An 18,827-nucleotide genomic window follows, 5' to 3' on the forward strand; every position below is an offset into this window, starting at 1 on the left:
CCTGTACCCTTGAGCAGGCATATGAGCAACCAGAGGAAGATGTCACCTGTCCTTCTCAATCAGTCTTCCTTATGTCCCTGAGAGTCTCTCCCTTGAGGAGCAAGCACTCTTACCCTCTGGGCCATCTCCCATCCCCAGATGAATCAGTCCTAACAGTGTTATGAGGAGAGAGGTGAAGCCACAAACTGTATGATTTCCTTTCTATGAAATTCACTGAAAACCTATTTGTAATTTGTGTTTGAAATATCAAGAGTTCTGGGGTCAGGAAGTAATCGAAAAGAGACATAGTGAAAGTTTCTGGAGTGGTTGAAATATTCTGTAATCTGTCCTTAAAGTTCCTAATCATCATTTAAAATTTGAAGCCAAACCATTTAGAGCATGAAAATTATATATCAGTATTAAAAGATAAAAATAAATCATTATGTGCCTGGAGAGATGGCTTAGTGGTTAAGACACTTGCCTGAAAGGCCTAAGGACCAAGGTTTCATTTTCCAAGTCTCACGTCAGGCAGATGTACATGGTGGTGCGTGTGTCTGGAGCTCGTTTGCAGTGGCTAGAGGCCCTGATATTCTCCCTCTCTGCCTCTCTTTCTCTCTCTCCTTCTCTCTGTCTCAAATAAATAATTTGTTTAAAAACTGGGAAAAAATAAATCATTACAAAAGAAAAATGCATTTTACCCCTCTGGGCCTGAAGAATCTGTCAATACAGGTCTCACAGTTGATTCCAGCAGTGTTTTGTGTGCAGTTGATGCACACACCCCCTCCAATGTACTTTCCATGTATATTTAAACTCAGATTTCTTCTTGCAACATTATCATCATAGTAGCATTCTTCAGCTTTTCCATGACAATTGCATGCTACAGTAAGGAAATATAAGTTAGTAAATATCAATTTCAGGATTCTGTTATGTTTTAAATTTATTTTCTATTATCCATTTAGCCTATACAATAAAGATACTTAGGAAGCATTTGGATTCATTGGAAATATTAATAAATTCATTCTTTAATGAAACTTGAAATAATTAAGACATATGCATTAAATGTAATCATATGAAATTATTAATACTTTAGTGATTTTTTTCATTTATCATAGTGAAATTTCACATGGTTCAGCTTCTAATTTTCTTTTATGACAAAGGAATTATTCAACAACAATGTAAAATGTAACCTCCATATAGTCTTTCTGTAAAAAGTCATTGTCACATATAAATGTCTTTACTACCTCTTATGGTACAAAGCCATGTAGGGTTTAGCATACTAGTATATTCCTTCTTTTACTCTCATCCAACTAAAACATATTTTCAATACGTTACATTATTGTTTTATTATTACTACTACTGATCTCAATTACAATCAACCCCTATTTGCATGTTAGAGAGTGAAGTCACATAAGAAACTTATGAAATAATACACTAGTTCACATTGGACATCGTATTTGGAGGTGAAGATTCCCAAATCTACACTCCTAACCACTGCCACAGTCTTTTCTTATTCTATTCAGACAGGGAGTTATCTCCATAGTGATAACTTAAAGTATAAATGAGTATTGTTTGAAAAATTTGCATAGCCAATCAGCTCACCATTTTTCATCACTATCTTTTTCTTGGTGGTCACAGTCCAATCATTTCTATAGGATAGTTTATACAAATGATTGTCACTGATGCCATTTTAATATGACTATATATTGTTGTTATACAGAATCTATATTTCAATATATATTTGTGCCTTTTAACTAATTAGTGTGTCAAAGGACATCTCTACCCCTATGCTCACTGGAGTACTATTCACAATAAGCAATCTATGGAATCAATATGATGTCTATGAGCTGCTTAATGGATAAAGAAAATGAAGATGTATACAATGGAATACTATTAAGCCTACAAAAGAGGAAATTTTTCATTTGGGATAAAGTGGATTGAAACTTGGGGAGATTATGCTAAGTGAAATAATCCATAGTTTGGCACACTTCACATACATATATCATGTGTATATACATATATATGTGAATAAATTTATCTTCAGAACTTGTTAGAATGTGATTATCAAATGTTGGCAAAGGTAAAGTGGACAAAAGGAGATGGGAGGGAGAGGTGAGGAAGGATTTTCCAGTGATAATTACTTATATTTAGATGGAAGAAATAAGTTCCGGTGTTTCACTACACACTTTAGAAAAAAAAAATGTACTATATAGTTCAAAGTATCCAGAGGAAAGTATTTTGAGCTGTTTCACCATAAAGACGTGATAACTGGGATAGATATGTTTTTCCTTGATTTAAACATAATGCAATGTATATGTTTAATCATCACATGGAACTTCATAAATATAGACAGTAGAATGTTAATTATAAACTGAAAAGAGTCATTTCCAACAAAGCTTCATGCCTCACCCTTGGTCACCAGTTACATTTTCCCAGCTACTGATGATACTTCCCACCATAATCCACAACTATAGATCCTAATGAATGAATTCTTTCTCTGATACTAGCCTGTCCCCAACATAAGGTGTAATATCTCCCCTCATTTTCCTCCCCTACTAGATAAGGAGTATTCAAAGGCTTCTTACTAGGAAAAGGGAATAGAGTATGAGGTGGCTAGGGAGTATCGGGAAAGAGATGGTACTAAAACAGGGTCTTGAACCATTTTCAAAGTACAGGTTTCTATCAAGCTCATCTCTGCATAGTCCATGACTTAATGAATGTTTGTTACATTCCCTTTAGTCGACATATACATTATGCTACAAGTTTTCTCTTCATCCTGATGACACTTTTCATACTATGCTTTTACGCATTTCTCATAACCCTCACATTAATGATAAATCCACAGCCATTTAGCAAGTTAAAATAAGTCAAAATCCTTAGAAAACTGACTAAAATAACAGGGTCAGGTATTGGCAAGCTCTTACATTGGATAAATTACACAAATCAAAAGAGTCAGTTTCCCTAACTAACCTCATCACATGGTGGCTGTGTCCATCTTCCAGGAGTCAGAATGACACTGCTTTGGCCTCTGGGTTACCTACCTTCACACTCACTCTTTGTGAGGAACGTCCCAGCTCTCCAGGGCTTCTGATGAAATCCTGGGCAGCACCGATCACAGCTCTCACCACACGTGTTATGCTCACACTCACACCGTGATTTCTAGCCATAAATGAGAGGGCACACATTTTGAGTGTTATTTACAACCACAAAGGAGAGGCTCTCTTTAATGATGAATGAAGACAAAGGAAAAGGAGACTATGTACTAAGAGGTAAACCCTCCCACACTGGGTAGGAAGCAGTGTCTGCACTGGGTTGGGTACCACTGACACACACCTCCATAGGGAGGTTCAAAGTTGGCCTGGAATCATTGGGTTCAGGCTCAGAAAAGAGCAAGAAGCTGAACTGAAGAATGAGTTTTCCTTCTGTGATGATGGAAGATGTAAGTTTTGAAAGCAGATGCTTTTTTCAAAGTTTCCTTCAAAGTGCAAACAGCATTTTTGGATTTGGCAGAAAGGGAAAAAAAAAAAAAAAAAAGTGTGTCTTCCCAACTATACATCTGGAGGCATGGGAAAAAACAAAATTCTGGTATCCCCAGACCTCTCCTATATGTGGGTGCTCTGAGTCCTCTTCTCATTCAGGACAAGAGACTGCCCTTCCAAGGAAGCCTAGTGGCTCTCAATGCCCAGGAAATACTTCCTACCATTGACCCGAGTGCCATGGAAAAAGCAACACTTCCATTTTGTCCAGAGAAATATGCCAGGTATTTTTAATTTTCATAGGAGATAGCATTGTATAATCCATTAATCACAAACTAGCTTTGAGTATACTGTAATTTGTAGTATAGTTTTAATAGAGGTAAGAAAAATGGCCCTGCAGACATTCACTTATCTTATAATCCATACACATCTTCCAGTTACTACCCAGTAGATGATTTTGAACTTCACTAGTTTGTTTATGACAGAAAAAATCACATGCTCATTTATCTTGTTCTCTAGGCTATGTTCATCCAATACATTTATTGTCATTAATCAAAAATTCTATACAAAATGATTGCAGCTTTTTTCTGGCTTGACATACTTGAATACTATCTTTCACCTGACTACTTATATCATCCCTGCCCCCCGTCTACTTCCTGATCCATGGTCATTTATATATTTACTTCTATGCAGCATTTTTTCATTTGTTTGCATGAATTTTTGATAAAAAATGTAAAAAGAATGGACAGGTAAATTGATGGCAGGCATTCTCAAAAGCTAAATCATGCAACTGGCTGTCATAGCTAGAAAGACTTTGAAATAGATACCATTTTGGAATCTTTATTAAAAAAAAAATGAATCCGTTTTCTGATACCGTGATGGTTGACTTCAAAGTCTGTCATCTTAACAGCTAGCTCTATTTCACCATGCAAGGATTTCTGTTATATCATGTAAGTGGGAACCTGACACCCATTCACAGTGATCCCTGCCAGCAAATCTTCTCATGAAGCATTTTACAGTTCAGTGTTGCATTTTGCCTAAGCATCCTATAAATATACCTACATTTGTTGCTGGATCAAGTGGACAAGCCCTGGCATGGCCATAGCAGATGCACATCCCTCCAACCGAAATATCCTTGACTGAATAGTAATACTGCAGAAAAGTAAGCCAGAGATAAACCAGTTAGGGTGGCTGCAAGGTAAAAAGTGCTAGAATAAAGCTTATTTGTATTTATTCTTTGAGACATACTTATATTGTTTGAAGAAAAACAAGGTCTCTCCAAATGTATATAATAACTTTTAGCATTATACTCATAGCCCCTCAAAAGAAGGTCTTTAACTTATGTTATATGGGCACTTTAGAAATTTCTTACAGATAGTTATTACAAGCTGGATTACCCACTGCTACTGTAGTTTCATCTGGGGCTGAGGACAGTAACTCTTCATAAATATACTTTACACAGTTTCCTGGAAAATAATTCTTTAAGTGTGATTGTGAAAAAATGCAGTATTTAAGAATGATGTACAAATTGTGATTTTCCCAAATAGATTTGAAAAGAAATAATAAAGCTAAAAGAGGTTGCATTGAGACTAATGTATTTCCTAACCAAATTTGGAAGGAAGAAAGAATAAATGCAAATAGATTTGTAGAATATTTAGTTTTTTCTGATGGTTGACATATAATTTTTATTTAATGGACAAAAATAATAGTATAACATTTCTCAATTATGGTAAGTATTATCAATAGAAGTACAGTATAAAACCATGAGTTCAGCATACTCCAGATATATTCCATATATTTTTCCCTAGTATGGATTTTTATTTTTATTGGTTATGTACACAGTGTGTATACAGTCATGTTGGTACCATCATTGGCCTCCTCCCTGTCCTCCCCCCCCCCACAGGACCCTCCTCATTGGGGAATAGGGATCGTGCATTGTGGTGTTACTTTTTTATTGTTACATTAAAAGGTCCTTATAACTACTTTCCTATCTGAAGTTAACACAAGTTTATAATCTTAGTTATTTCAATCTATCAGCTACTTGAAAAATACTATTTATAATTACAGAGTCATCCAGCAGCTACTTTAAAAATACTATTTATAATTATAGAGTCAGAGTCATTAATATTTTAATTAATATATTTAAAACATTTCATAATTGTCAGAGCCTTTTAAATTATCATATGATATCCCAATAACTTCTCAGTGTAATAAAGTTATATTATTCCAATTATATGCATGAAAAAATATTTAATGAGAATAAATATATGGAGACAAGTCTGAATTGTATGACCAAAAATGGCATTTTTTTTTTCCATTGGCTTTCTTTTTGCTCTCGTCTTCTTTTGTGTTTGTTACTTACGGATAGTGTCTTCTAACATACTGTTTTTTACCTTACCTTACCTGTTATAGTGCAACCTTAAAGTAATGATCCAGCTTTAGGTATATTTAGGTATTGTAAAAAAAAAAACGTTTTAAATTTGACACTTAATAATATACATATGAGTGGTGATATTGGCTCAAAAACCTGACAAAATACTTTTTTGTATATTCTTTTAAAAATAGTAAATTGATTTTAAATATAAATGTATGTTTTGCTTTTTAAATAATGAAGAGCTGAAATTCAATATCATGTTTTCTATATTTAAATTTGCATATAGATTTTTTCCTGAAATTGAGCATTTTCAGAGAGTACATTCCTGTGTCACTTGCCCTGCAGTATTTCAGAAGCTCATGTACAATGCAACTGTAAATAATAGATGTGCACCTGTCCCCCACTCTATTCCTCCAAAGATGATAAAAGGAACATTAATTTATTTTCATTGATTTTTTCCCAGATATATACACTTTCAAGCCATAATAACTTTCATTTACATATTATTCAGTTTTTCTCAGTGTATGTTTTCAGTCATGCCAAAATTATAATCAAAAGTGATTTCTTAAAGGTGAAAAATCTAAACATTGCTATGAAATAATGGTTGTTTATACGTAAACCAGTTGATACAGTGAAATATAATTCAATGTTCCAGGTTTGTAAAATAAAGGACAATAAAATACCTATCATATGTTGTATGGGAAGAATTGAAACTTTAAAAGTTATTTTGTGATGATGGAGAGGTTAAGCCTAGAGAAATTAAGTAATGGGGAGCGAAAAACACTTGAGAAATGTTTCAGAACTAATATGCAGCATACTTGTTTGGCAAAGAGGTAGGTGACAGCAATACTCTGATCTTAGGAAGAATATTTAAGAACTAAGTGTTTTGTTCCACAATGATAGTTTCATCCTACAGTCTTCTTTCTGTATAGTCATATGGAAATTACATCGATAGAACTGATATGACTTATGGATTAATGGCTGAACTATATCTATTGTAAGGTCTTGTTTGTATAGATTCAGATAAGGAGAAGACAGACAAGTGAAAATTACCATGTGTGGCAAGCTGGGCTGATCATCTATGTTATAATCACACAGATTTCTATTGGATACAATAAGACAGAACATCTGATAACTCTGTCTGTCAAAGAACTGTTGAAGAGATGCTTTAAACTTTTGTTAGCTTCTGTTGTTTTATTCATAAAAAAGGCAGAATGGAGAATCATTTTCTCCTATAGTGATGCTTTAAAAACTGGTTTATGATTCATTAATGGCAATAAAACAATAATATTTGATGAGATAATTCAGTCTATGAACCACTGACACTGTCATTACTAGGAAGCTTTCTAGAAGTGTGCAATCTCATTACTATGGACCTACTGAATTAGAATATGTTTACACAAGAATACCAGTTACATGTGTACATTAAGTACATAACATGAATTTCCTTGTGTGGGTTATGGTCAAAGAATGCTAGAAAGCCCATGTACTTTCACTAGTAACTATCCAGAGTCAATTACAATAATATTATAGATTATCCAAAGTGACAAAAGCTAATTTGTACTTTAAAAAAGATTATGAGCTAGATATTACTGTCTTCATTTTACAAAACAGAAAATGAAAGTTGAAGATGTTGAAAGACTTTATAAATACTACACTGCTACTAAGCAGATGACTTGTATTTGAACAAAGAAAGATCTCTTAAATTTTAATCTTTGATGATAACTATTCCTCCAAATCACAGAATACTTTGGCAGACAGTTAAAGAGATGGGTATGACAGCATTCACAGGCTCTAATATGTGTTCCTATAACTTACTCGTCTTGTGACGATAGGGTCAATTTCTCTAGGGTCTTTATGAGCAAACATCATCAAGTCGGCATTTAAAGTGCGAATCCGCTGAAATCTCAGACGAATGTAACGAGCAGAGGTGAATTCCAGCAATTCAGGGGAAGGATCATCAGCACTTGGTCGCCCATTGATCAAAGAAATGTGAATCTACACAATACAGAAAATAATTTAAAATTTAACTTTACCTCTCTGTTTCAAAACATGAAGGTTCAGGCTCATGTGTACTTGGTTAGAGAACAGGGAGGTAGCTGAAGCATTTTATGATCTTTTAAATAAATGTGCAATAAATACCATTGGTCATATCTTACAAGTTCTGCATACTACATACTGAAATCACATGTATCCTTTATTATAAAGCATTACATCATCATGCCTTTTAAATTATTTCCATAAATTAGTTGTTAAATAAACTATTCTGTTTTATGCAAATTATTGTACCCTATATTACTGAAAAATTTGGTATAGTGAGAAATGAAAAAATTTGGTAAGAAATGTTACTCATACCCAAAAATGAGAACTCATTAGGAACTAAAATTAATTCTGAACTTGAAATATTTTCCAAATAGATAGAAATGTTTCAAAGACAATACAGAGAGTAAAAATTGATAATTCTTGTAAAAATTAGACAAATTTATACTTATATTAAGACATTAAAGTAGAATTTTTGTTGTGATTTATTCATAGTTTTGTAAGGAGACAAAAATTTACAAAGAGAATAACACACTCTAGTCGGGTGACTGGAGGAAAATGACCAATATCAGTTCAAGCAACTCATGGTCTAAGCTACTTAGCAGCAAATAACCTGTTGTGATGCCCACACAAGTGCAATAGTGGCACACAGCCATGGTGGAGAACCAACTGCTCTCGATTCAGCTAACTGATCCCCTCAGTGGTACGGGACCCATAGCTGGAGCTGGGAAACAAGTCAGAACCATATCCAAGCATAAGCCCACTCTCCATTATCAAGCTACCATCAATCGTGGGCTACAAGAGGACCTACACCTATTAAATTCTCTATTAAAAAAAAGCAAGGGTTATCTCATTTGTCTGGTGCTAACTTACTCTCCGTTGGAGAATCTGCTTCTCTTTTTCAGACAGATGTAGATGCTAAGGAGAGAGCCACCTCATTATACCTCAAAAGGGTCTGGGCTGAACCTAAGAATAATTGGCAAAACAAGCAAGGGTTCTGTTTTCTTGGTGAACTGGGTACCAACACAAGGGTGAAGGAGATCAACACAGAGAAGAATCAACTCCTACCAAATCAGAGATCCAGAGACCAAAGGTCCCCAACACCTCATCACTGAAACAGACCAAAAATGAACACAACATGACTCAGGGAAATTTTGCAGAAGAGGGGCCTTAAAGGATGTCAGAGCCTCATGTTGGGTCATGATACACAGTGACATTTATCCTACCCATAACTGTGGGCTAACTCCAGAATGCATGACCCATGTACCTCAACAAGGAGGGGTCAAGGGGAGGAGATAGGTCACAGATGAGCCTAATAATGGTACCAAACTGACTGTATTTGCTGAGTATAAAACTAATTAATTTAAAATAAAAAGATCAGGTAGCTGTACTTGAGCTCAGGCCTGGATCATCTATTCGTTCCATTGACCTATGCCTGTTTGTATGCTAGCACCATGCTGCCTTTTTTTCTGTATCTTTATAGTATAATTTGAAGTCAGATATGGTGATATCTCCTGAAGTGCCTCTGTTTTTAAATTTATTTATTTATTTGATTTTTCGAGGTAGGGTTTCACTTAAGCTCAGGCTGACCTTGAATTCACTCTATAGTCTCAGGGTGGCCTCAAACTCACTGCAAACCTCCAACCTCTGCCTCCCAAGTGCTGGGATTAATGGTATGCAGCACCATGCCTGGATTTGTTTAATTTAAAAAAAAAAAAAAAAGCATTTTTTAACTTATTTATTTAAGAGAGAAAGAGAGAGATAGAGACACACACACAGAGAATGGGCATGCCAAAGCCTCTAGCTACTGCAAACAAACTTCACACATTGCCATCTTAAGAACTGGGCATTATGTCGATACTCGGGAATTGAGTCTGGATCCTTTGACTTTGCCAGCAAGTACCTTAACTGCTAAGCCATGTCTCCAGCCCCTGAAGTGTTTCCTTTACTAAGGATAGTTTTGGATATTTGAGGCATTTTTTAGTTCCATATGAATTTTGAGACTATTTTTTCTATCTTTGTGAAGAAAGTTGCTAGAATTGTAATAGATATTGCATTGAATCTGTGAATTGTTTTGGGTAGAATGTCCATTTTCACAATGTTCATTCTCCTAATCTTTGAGCATGGGAGGTCTTTCCATCTTCTCATATCCTTCTCAATTTCTTTCTTCAGTGGTTTTATATTTACATTATATAAGTGTTTCACTTCCTTAGTTAGTGAAATTCCAAGGTATTTAATTTTTTTAGGCTATTGATAATAAGATAGCCTTGCTAATTTCTTTTTCCATATGTTTATCTTCAGAGTATAGGAAGGCTACTGGTTTTTGTGCATAGAATTTTTTTTATCCTGCCACTTTGCTGAATGAGTTTATCACCTTTAGGAATTTTTTGGGTAGATCTTTCGGGTCATTTACAAATAGGGCTAGTTCCACACAAGTGCAATAGTGGCACACAAGGATGGAGAGATGGCTTAGCGGTTAAACGCTTGCCTGTGAAGCCTAAGGACCCCGGTTCGAGGCTCGGTTCCCCAGGACCCACTTTAGCCAGATGCACAAGGGGGCGCACACGTCTGGAGTTCGTTTGCAGAGGCTGGAAGCCCTGGCGCGCCCATTCTCTCTCTCTCCCTCTATCTGTCTTTCTCTCTGTCTGTCGCTCTCAAATAAATAAAATAAAAAATGAACAACAAAAAAAATAGTGGCACACAGCCATGGTGGGGAACCAACTGCTCTTGATTTGGCTAACTGATCCCCTCAGTGGTACAGGACCCATAGCTGGAGCTGGGAAACAAGTCAGAATCTTATTCAAACAGAAGCCCTCTCTCCAATATCAAGCTACCATCAATCATGGGCTACAAGAGGGCCTACACCTATTAAAATCTCTCTATAAAAAAAGTAAGGGTTATTTCATTTGTCCTGGAGCTAACTTACTCTCCATTGGAGAAGCTGCTTCTCTTTTTCAGATAGATGCAGAGCTTGAGAGAGCCACCCCATCATACCTCAAAAGGGCCCTGACTGAAACTAAGGAAAATTGGCAAAACAAGCAAGGGTGCTGTTTTCCTGATGAACCGGATACCAGCACAAGGGGGAAGGAGACCAACACAGAGAAAAAATCAACTCCTACCAAACCAGAGAGCCAGAGCCTCAGAGGCTCCAATTACCTCATCGTTGTAGCAGACCAAAAATGAACCCAACATGGCTCAGGGAAATTTTGTGGAAGAGGGGGTGGAAAGAATGTCAGAGCCACATGTTGGGTCATGATATACAGAGACATTTACCATACCAATAACTATGGGCTAACTCCACAATGCATGACCCATATACCTCAACAAGGAGGGGCCAATGGGGAGGGGGTAGGTCAAGGATGAGCCTAATATTGGTGCCAAACTGCCTGTATTTGCTGAATAGAAAACTAATTAAAAAAAATGCACAAAAAATAGGGCTAGTTTGACTTCTGCCTTTCCAATTTTTATCCCTTTTATTTCTTTCTCTCATTTTATTCCTTGGGGTAAGACTTCCAGCACTACGTTGATGAGCAGTGAAGACAGCATACCCTGTTTTGTCCCCAGTCTTATTGTGAAAACCCTTAGAGTTCTTTCCCACTTAGTACGATTTGGGCCTTAGATAGTTCATGTATAGCCTTTATTATGTTGAGATATGGTCCTTCCATCCCTATGAAGTAATGCTATATTTTGTCAAAGGCTTTCTTTGCATCTATTGAAATGATCATGTGGTTCTTGTGTTTAAGTTTATTGATATGGTGTATTACATTTATCAATTTCTGTATGTTGAACCATCCCTGCATTCCTGGACAAGGGGTGTTGTTGTTGCTGTTGTTGTTGTTGCTGTTGTAACACCTTTCCCCTGATATGTGGAGAGTAGAAATTTAGTATCTTCTCTTTGGAATCAGTTTCATGCTCCTGACTTTTGCATTCTTGCTGACCATGTCAGTGTTACAAATGAAAAAAGTAAAAGTTGTGTTGCAGCTGAAGAAGGACAACATGGGTCTCTCCTTAGACTATCTCCTCCCCCACTAGGGCTTCAGCATTACAAAAGGACTATCACTGGATCTTACCAAGAAAAGAGATAACTAATATCTTGCATTTAATGGGTGATTAATTCAAGGGGTGATTAATTCAATTTAGACAAATTTCTAAACTGTTTTGTGTGGGATTTTTTGTTGTTGTTGGCTGGGAAAACTTAAAATGTAGACTTAAGATACAAAAAGATGAAAAATTAAATGTCTAGTCCTCTGTGAAAAACAAGAAAAAGAAAAGAATTTAGCACAATTGACACCCAATTAAGTAGAATCATTTAGTTTATGTATGTAGTATGTGATGTGTGATATGTACACATATCTTCAGCCTAAGAACAGAAAATTCTAATGAAGTCTAACTATTGGCTAATTTAAAAAAAGAATGATCACATATAAAGGAAGTATGCCCTTAATACCTTTAAATATTATAAATCAATAGAGAAAAAGGCCAACAATCTAACCCCCAAATAAACAAAAAGAAGAAAGGCCTCCACCAAAATAAACAGAAATGTGAATGGCTTATGAGCTACTAAATAAGTATAATAAAATAAATGTTCAACTAGAGAGATGATTCATCAGTTAAGGTGCTTGCCTGCAAAGCCTAACAACCTGAGTTCAATTCCCCAGTACACACATAAAGCCAAATGATAAGGTGATGCATGCATCTGTAGTTCATTTCCAGTGGCTAGAATCCCTGGCCTGCCTGTTCTTTCCTTGTCTCTCTTCTCTCTATATCCCTCTGCTTGCAAGTAAATAAAATATTTTTTAAATGTTAACTAAAAGTACACTAATAGAGTTTCCCTTTTCTTAAATTTGTAAAAATTCAACATTTATAGTACTGTCTGATGGCAAGACTGGGGGTACAGGCATATATTTAACATTTAGGAGTATGAAGTAAAGCGACATAAACACCTCAACAAGTAAACTGGTTAATAAATTTAAAAATTTGAAATGTGCATAATTACCCACCTGTAATTCTATTTCTGGCATTATCATACATATATATATATATAATGCAAATTTTATAGCATACATTAAAGTGTATAGCCAATGGAATGAATGTTTCCATTTTCTCCTGTGAAATTTTTATGCTGAAACCTCTATTTCAGCAAATGGTATTTGGAGGTGAGAGCTTCACAAAATAATTAAGTTATGAGGGTGGATACTTCATGAATGGAATTAGTGCCTTAATAAGAAGATAACAGAGAGCTAGTTTCCTTTCCACCAAATGGAGATACAATAATAATTCCACAGTGTGCAATACAAGAAGAGAGCTCTCAGGATAATTCAAGTGTACCAGGTGACATGTAATCTCTGTGCCCACTTCCAGAACTGTGAGAAATCAATTTGTCTTCTTTATAAGCTACCCAGTCTGGGGAACTCTAACATTCTGAATGGACAAAAGGAATACTGCCCTTTTAGCATATTTAGGACATAGCAAAAGATGAAACAACCTGCAACATTGCTCACCAATGTGAGGCTGATTAAATAAATTACACATCTATATATTGAATTATATGCAACCACAAAAAAATAATTTCAAAAACCTGGAAAATGATAGTCCAAGCAAATGGAAATTAAAAACAAGTGTGTGCTCCTATATTAATATCTGATGAAACAGACTTCAAACCAAAAGTAATCAAAAAAGACAAAGTCCACTTCTTACTCATCAAAAGAATGATCCAACATGATCGCATCACAATCATAAATGTATATGCACCAAACACAGGTGCAGCATAATTTATAAAAACAATTCTACTTGCCAAGGAAACATAAATAAACACCAACACTATCATAGTTGGAGACTTCAATACTGCATTATATTCAATAGACACATCATCCAAGCAGAAAATCAACAGGGAAATAATAGAGCTCAACAACATCATAGATCAACTAGACCTAACAGACATATACAGAATTTTCCACTCAAGCTCTACAGAATACACATTTTTCTCAGCAGCCCATAGAATTTTCTCCAAAATTGGCCATATATTAGGCTATGAATCATCCCTCCATAAAGTCAGGAAAACTGAAATAATTTCCTGCATCATGTTGAATCAAAATGCTTTGAAGCTAGAAATTAACAAGAGACATGCCAAGAACATCACCAGCTTCAGGAGACTAACACACTTTTAAAGAATGAATGGGCCATAGAAAAAAAATCAAAGAAGAAATTATAAAATTCCTAGAATTGAATAAAATGAAAACACAACTTACCAAAACTTATGGCACACAATGAAGGCAGTTCTAAGGGGAAAATTCATAGTGTGAAATGCCTTCATTACCAAGAAAGAGAGATCCCAAATTAATAACCTAGCTTTCCACCTAAAGGCACTAGAATAAGCAAGAATAATCCAATCCAGAGAGCTCCAGATGGAAATAATTAAGATTAGAGCATGAATTAATTAATTGGAAACTAAGAAAACAATTTTTAAAAATCAGTGAAACAATGAGGACTTCCGGTTAAGATGGCGACTTAAGTACCACGCCAAAGCAGCCTAGAGGGGGAAGACTGAAAAAACTCAGCAAAACACACACTTTTACTAAAAAGTGAGGTGTATAGGAAATTGAAAAGCAGTGGAGAAATAGAAGAGATCCAGAGTATCCAGAGCCCACACAGGCTGGCAAAAGCAGCCCTGGCAGGTCCGCTGATCCCAATGGCAATAGCACACCAGAAAGCCATGAGGCTCAGCTCAAGCTGAAGGAAAAGCCAAGTGAGGGAAGCTTCCACTCACACCGGAGCTCTCTGCAACTCAAGAAACGTGAAGGGAGAGCAGCAGTGAGCAACGGAGGAGCAGATCACAAGGTAGAAGAACATGTGGAAGAGTGAGAGAACTAGAACAGCTGCGGCTCCCTCCCTTCCCCCACCACCTGTGACCAGCTCCAGCGAAAAGAGCAGCAATTCCAGGACAGGGCCATGCCAACTTGAGCCAACAGCAGGACCCAAGCAGGATCAGAGTCCGGCACAAAATCAGCGTCTCTGGCACCTGCAGCAGCGGCCCCAGCAGCGGAAAATCCAGTAGCAGCAGCAAAGGATCCAGCAGTGGCAGCTGAAGCAGGAGCAGCAGCGACAGCAGCAGTGGTGGAACCAGCAGAGGTGACAGAACCAGCAGCAGCAGCTTTAGCAGCAGTGGTGACAGATCCAGCAGTGGTAGCTTCAGGAGCAGCAGTGGCAGTTCCAGCAGTGGGAGTGCCAATCAGCAGGGCCACAGTTGCCAGGCTCGATTTGCCCCGCAGGAAAAACCTGTGCCCAGCTCCAGAAATCAGAACAGCAGCCCAATGGCCCAGGCAGCAACTTAACTGAGACCAAAATCATACAAAAAGGTAACTGGGATTGTACCAGGGAAGGTTCTTACTTGGTCACAAGGTGACTTGGATCCCTCAACAGACGAGAAATCTTAACCTCTTTGTTGATAGAGGATCTGGTTGTTATAATAACTACTCTTGCATAAATATTTGGTACTGTTTTTGATTGAATGTGTACAGTGTTTAGTTAAATTTTAGAATCTACCTGTATTTTATTCCACTCAGCCTACTTGAATACTCCCACAGCAGGGAAACTCAACCCCTAGGAGCACCTTTGTAGATACTTTGAGAGTCTTAAGAGCCACACCTAACACCTTAAGCTCCTACCCTGAAGATATATAACATCAAATAAATTGATACAGCTAAGAATAACAGCTAGCTAGAAAATCCAAGCATTAACGTAATCCAAGATGCAAAAATATATACATTATAACACAAGAAACACTAAAAAACAAGACAATATAAATCCACCTAAAAGTATTAATGCATCAGAAATGACCTCCAGTGAGAATGAGTTAGAGGAAATGCCTGAGAAAGAGTTCAAAAGAATGAGTGTAAACATGTTCAAAGAAATCAAAGAACAAATCAAAGGAATCAAAGAAGGAATCAAAGAGGAAATCAAAGAAGATACAGGACAGCAATTTAATGAAATAAAAAAGGCAATACAAGACATAAATAAGGAAATAGAAATAATAAAGAAAAACCAGTCAGAATTACTAGGAATGAAGGACACAGTTAATGAAATAAAAAACTCTGTAGAAAATCTCACCAGTAGAATGGATGAAGGAGAGGACAGAATATCTAAGCTAGAAGACCAGGTGGCAGATCTAATACAGTCCAACAAAGACAAAGACAAAGATATACAAAAGTATGAGTGGGGATTTCAAGATATTCGGGATACTATGAAAAGATCAAATATAAGAATTCAGAGTTTAATAGAAGGAGAAGAATTCCACTCCAAGGCTTAGTAGGCATCTTGAACAAAATCATAGAAGAAAACTTCCCCCAATTTGGGAAAGAGGTGCCAATGCAGATACAGGAAGCCTGTAGAACCCCAGCCAGACAAAACCTGGGAAGAACATCTCCTCGTCATATTATAATCACACTACCAAACAAACAAACCAAGGAAAAAATATTGAAAACAGTTAGAGAGAAAAATAAAGTTACCTACAAAAGCAAGCCCATCAGGATTACAGCAGATTATTCAACACAAACTTTAAAAGCCAGAAGGGCTTGAAGTGATGGATTCCAAGTTCTGAAAGATAACAACTGTCAACCAAGGTTACTTTATTCTGCAAAGCTATGCATTCAAATAGATGGAGAAATAAGGACATTCCATGACAAAAGCAGGTTAAAGGAGTATTTGAAGACAAAACCAGCTCTATAGAAAACACTTGATAGGATCCTCCATGCTGAAGAAAAGGAAAAGCACACATATAAAGAACCTGGAAAAAACAAGCAATACTGAAATACTAGTTAACACAAGAAAGCAAAGGTAGAACCCGAACCACAAAAAAAAAGGCAAACATAAATATACACCTTTCAATAATATCTCTTAATATCAATGGCCTCAATGCCCCTACAAAAAGACATAGGTTTGTAAAAGCAGGATCCTACAATTTGTTGTCTCCAAGACACTCACCTTTCTACAAAGGATAGACATTATCTTAGGGTGAAAGGTTGGAAGACGGTGTTTCAAGCAAATGGGCCTAGAAAACAAGCATGGGTTGCTATCCTAATATCTGACAAGGTAGACTTCAGTCCAACATTAGTCAAGAAAGATAAGGTAGGTCACTTTATATTGATTAAGGGCACACTCCAACAGGAGGACTTTACCATCATAAACATATATGCACCTAACATGGGGGCTCCCAAATTCATCAAACAAACACTATTAGAACTAAGGTCACAGATAACACCAAGCAGTGGTGGTGGGTGACTTTAACACCCCACTCTCATCAATTCACAGGTCATTCCGGGAAAAAATAGAGAGGCATCTGGACTAAATGAGGTCATAGAAGGAATGGACCTAAAAGATATATACAGGACATTTCATCCAAAGGCTGCAGAATATACATTCTTTTCAGCAGCACATAGAACATTCTCTAAAATAGACCATATATTAGGACACAAAGCAAATCTTAACAAATTCAGGAAAATTGAAATAATTCCTTGCATTCTATCTGACCACAAAGGAATTAAACTACAAATCAGTAGCAAGAAAGGCTGTAGAGCATACACCAAATCATGGAAACTAAACAATACAATACTAAATGATGAATGGGTCAATGAAGAAATCAAGACGGAAATCTAAAAATTTATAGAGTCAAATGATAATGAGAACACAACATATAAAAATTTCTGGGACACAATGAAAGCAGTTCTAAGAGGTAAATTTATAGCGTTAAGTGCCTATATTAAGAAATTAGAAAGGTCGCAAGTAAACGACCTAATGCTTCACCTTAAAGCCTTGGAAAAAGAAAAACAAGGAAAACCAAAAATCAGTAGATGGGAAGAAATAATAAAGATTAGGACAGAAATTAATGAAATAGAAACAAAAAACAATCCAAAGAATTAGTGAAACAAAGAGTTGGTTCTTTGAAAGAATAAACAAAATTGATAAACCCTTAGCAAATCTGACCAAAAGAAACAGAGAAGAGACAAAAATTTATAAAATCAGAGATGAAAACGGTAACATTACAACAGATTCCAGAGAAATTCAAAAGATCATAGGGACATACTATAAAAGCATATACTCCACAAAGTATGAAAATCTGAAAGAAATGGATGATTTTCTTGATTTATATGACCTACCTAAATTAAATCAAAATGAGATTAATCACTTAAATAGACCTATAAATAGCATGGAGATCTGAAAATTATCAATAACCTCCTAACTAAAAAAAGCCCAGGCCCAGATGGATTCACTGCTGAATTTTACCAGACCTTTAAGGAAGAGCTAACACCATTGCTTCTTAAGCTTTTCCAGGAAATAGAAAAAGAAGGAATTCTAGGCTGGCAAGATGGCTGATCAGTTAAGTGCTTGCCTGTGAAGCCTAAGGAGCCTGGTTCGAGGCTCAATTCCCCAGGACCCACATAAGCCAGATGGACAAGGGGCTGCACATGTCTGGAGTTCATTGCAGTGGCTGGAGGCCCTGGGGTGCCCATTCTCTGTCTATCTGCCTCTTTGTCTCTCAGTCTGTTGCTCTTCAAATAAATTAAAAAAATAGGCAAAAAATTAAAAAAAAAAAGAAAAAGATGGAATTCTATCAAACTACTTCAATAAGGCCAGCCTCACCCTGATACCAAAACCAGACAAAGATAGAAAAAAAAAAGAAAATTATAGACCAATCTCCCTTATTAACATACATGCAAAAATTCTCAACAAAATATTGGCAAACAGAATACAAGAGTATATCAAAAAGATCATTCACCCTGACCCAATAGGTTTATCCCAGAGATCCAGGGATGGTTCAATATATGCAAATCTATAAATGTAATACATTATATAAACGGGTTGAAGGACAAAAATCACATGATCATCTCATTAGACGCAGAGGAAGTATTTGACAAAATCCAACATCCCTTCATGATAAAAGTCCTACAGAGACTGGGAATAGAAGG

General features: G+C 36.3%; 1 protein-coding gene across 3 annotated transcripts in view; it reads right to left on the reverse strand.

The window, feature by feature from the left end:
* Lama2 (laminin subunit alpha 2) overlaps nt 1-18,827 on the reverse strand; it is a 640,019-nt gene that overhangs the window by 366,673 nt on the left and 254,519 nt on the right. For all 3 annotated transcript variants that reach the window (XM_045157983.1, XM_045157982.1, XM_045157984.1), the window contains 4 exons: nt 7,645-7,824; nt 4,515-4,604; nt 3,018-3,135; nt 678-856 (listed from right to left, as the gene is read on the reverse strand). In XM_045157983.1, coding sequence (XP_045013918.1) covers nt 678-856; nt 3,018-3,135; nt 4,515-4,604; nt 7,645-7,824 — 567 coding nt within the window. The remainder of the gene's footprint in view (nt 1-677; nt 857-3,017; nt 3,136-4,514; nt 4,605-7,644; nt 7,825-18,827) is intronic.

The sequence above is a fragment of the Jaculus jaculus genome, chromosome 9 (genome assembly GCF_020740685.1).
Source record: "Jaculus jaculus isolate mJacJac1 chromosome 9, mJacJac1.mat.Y.cur, whole genome shotgun sequence".
Lineage (NCBI taxonomy): Eukaryota > Metazoa > Chordata > Mammalia > Rodentia > Dipodidae > Jaculus > Jaculus jaculus.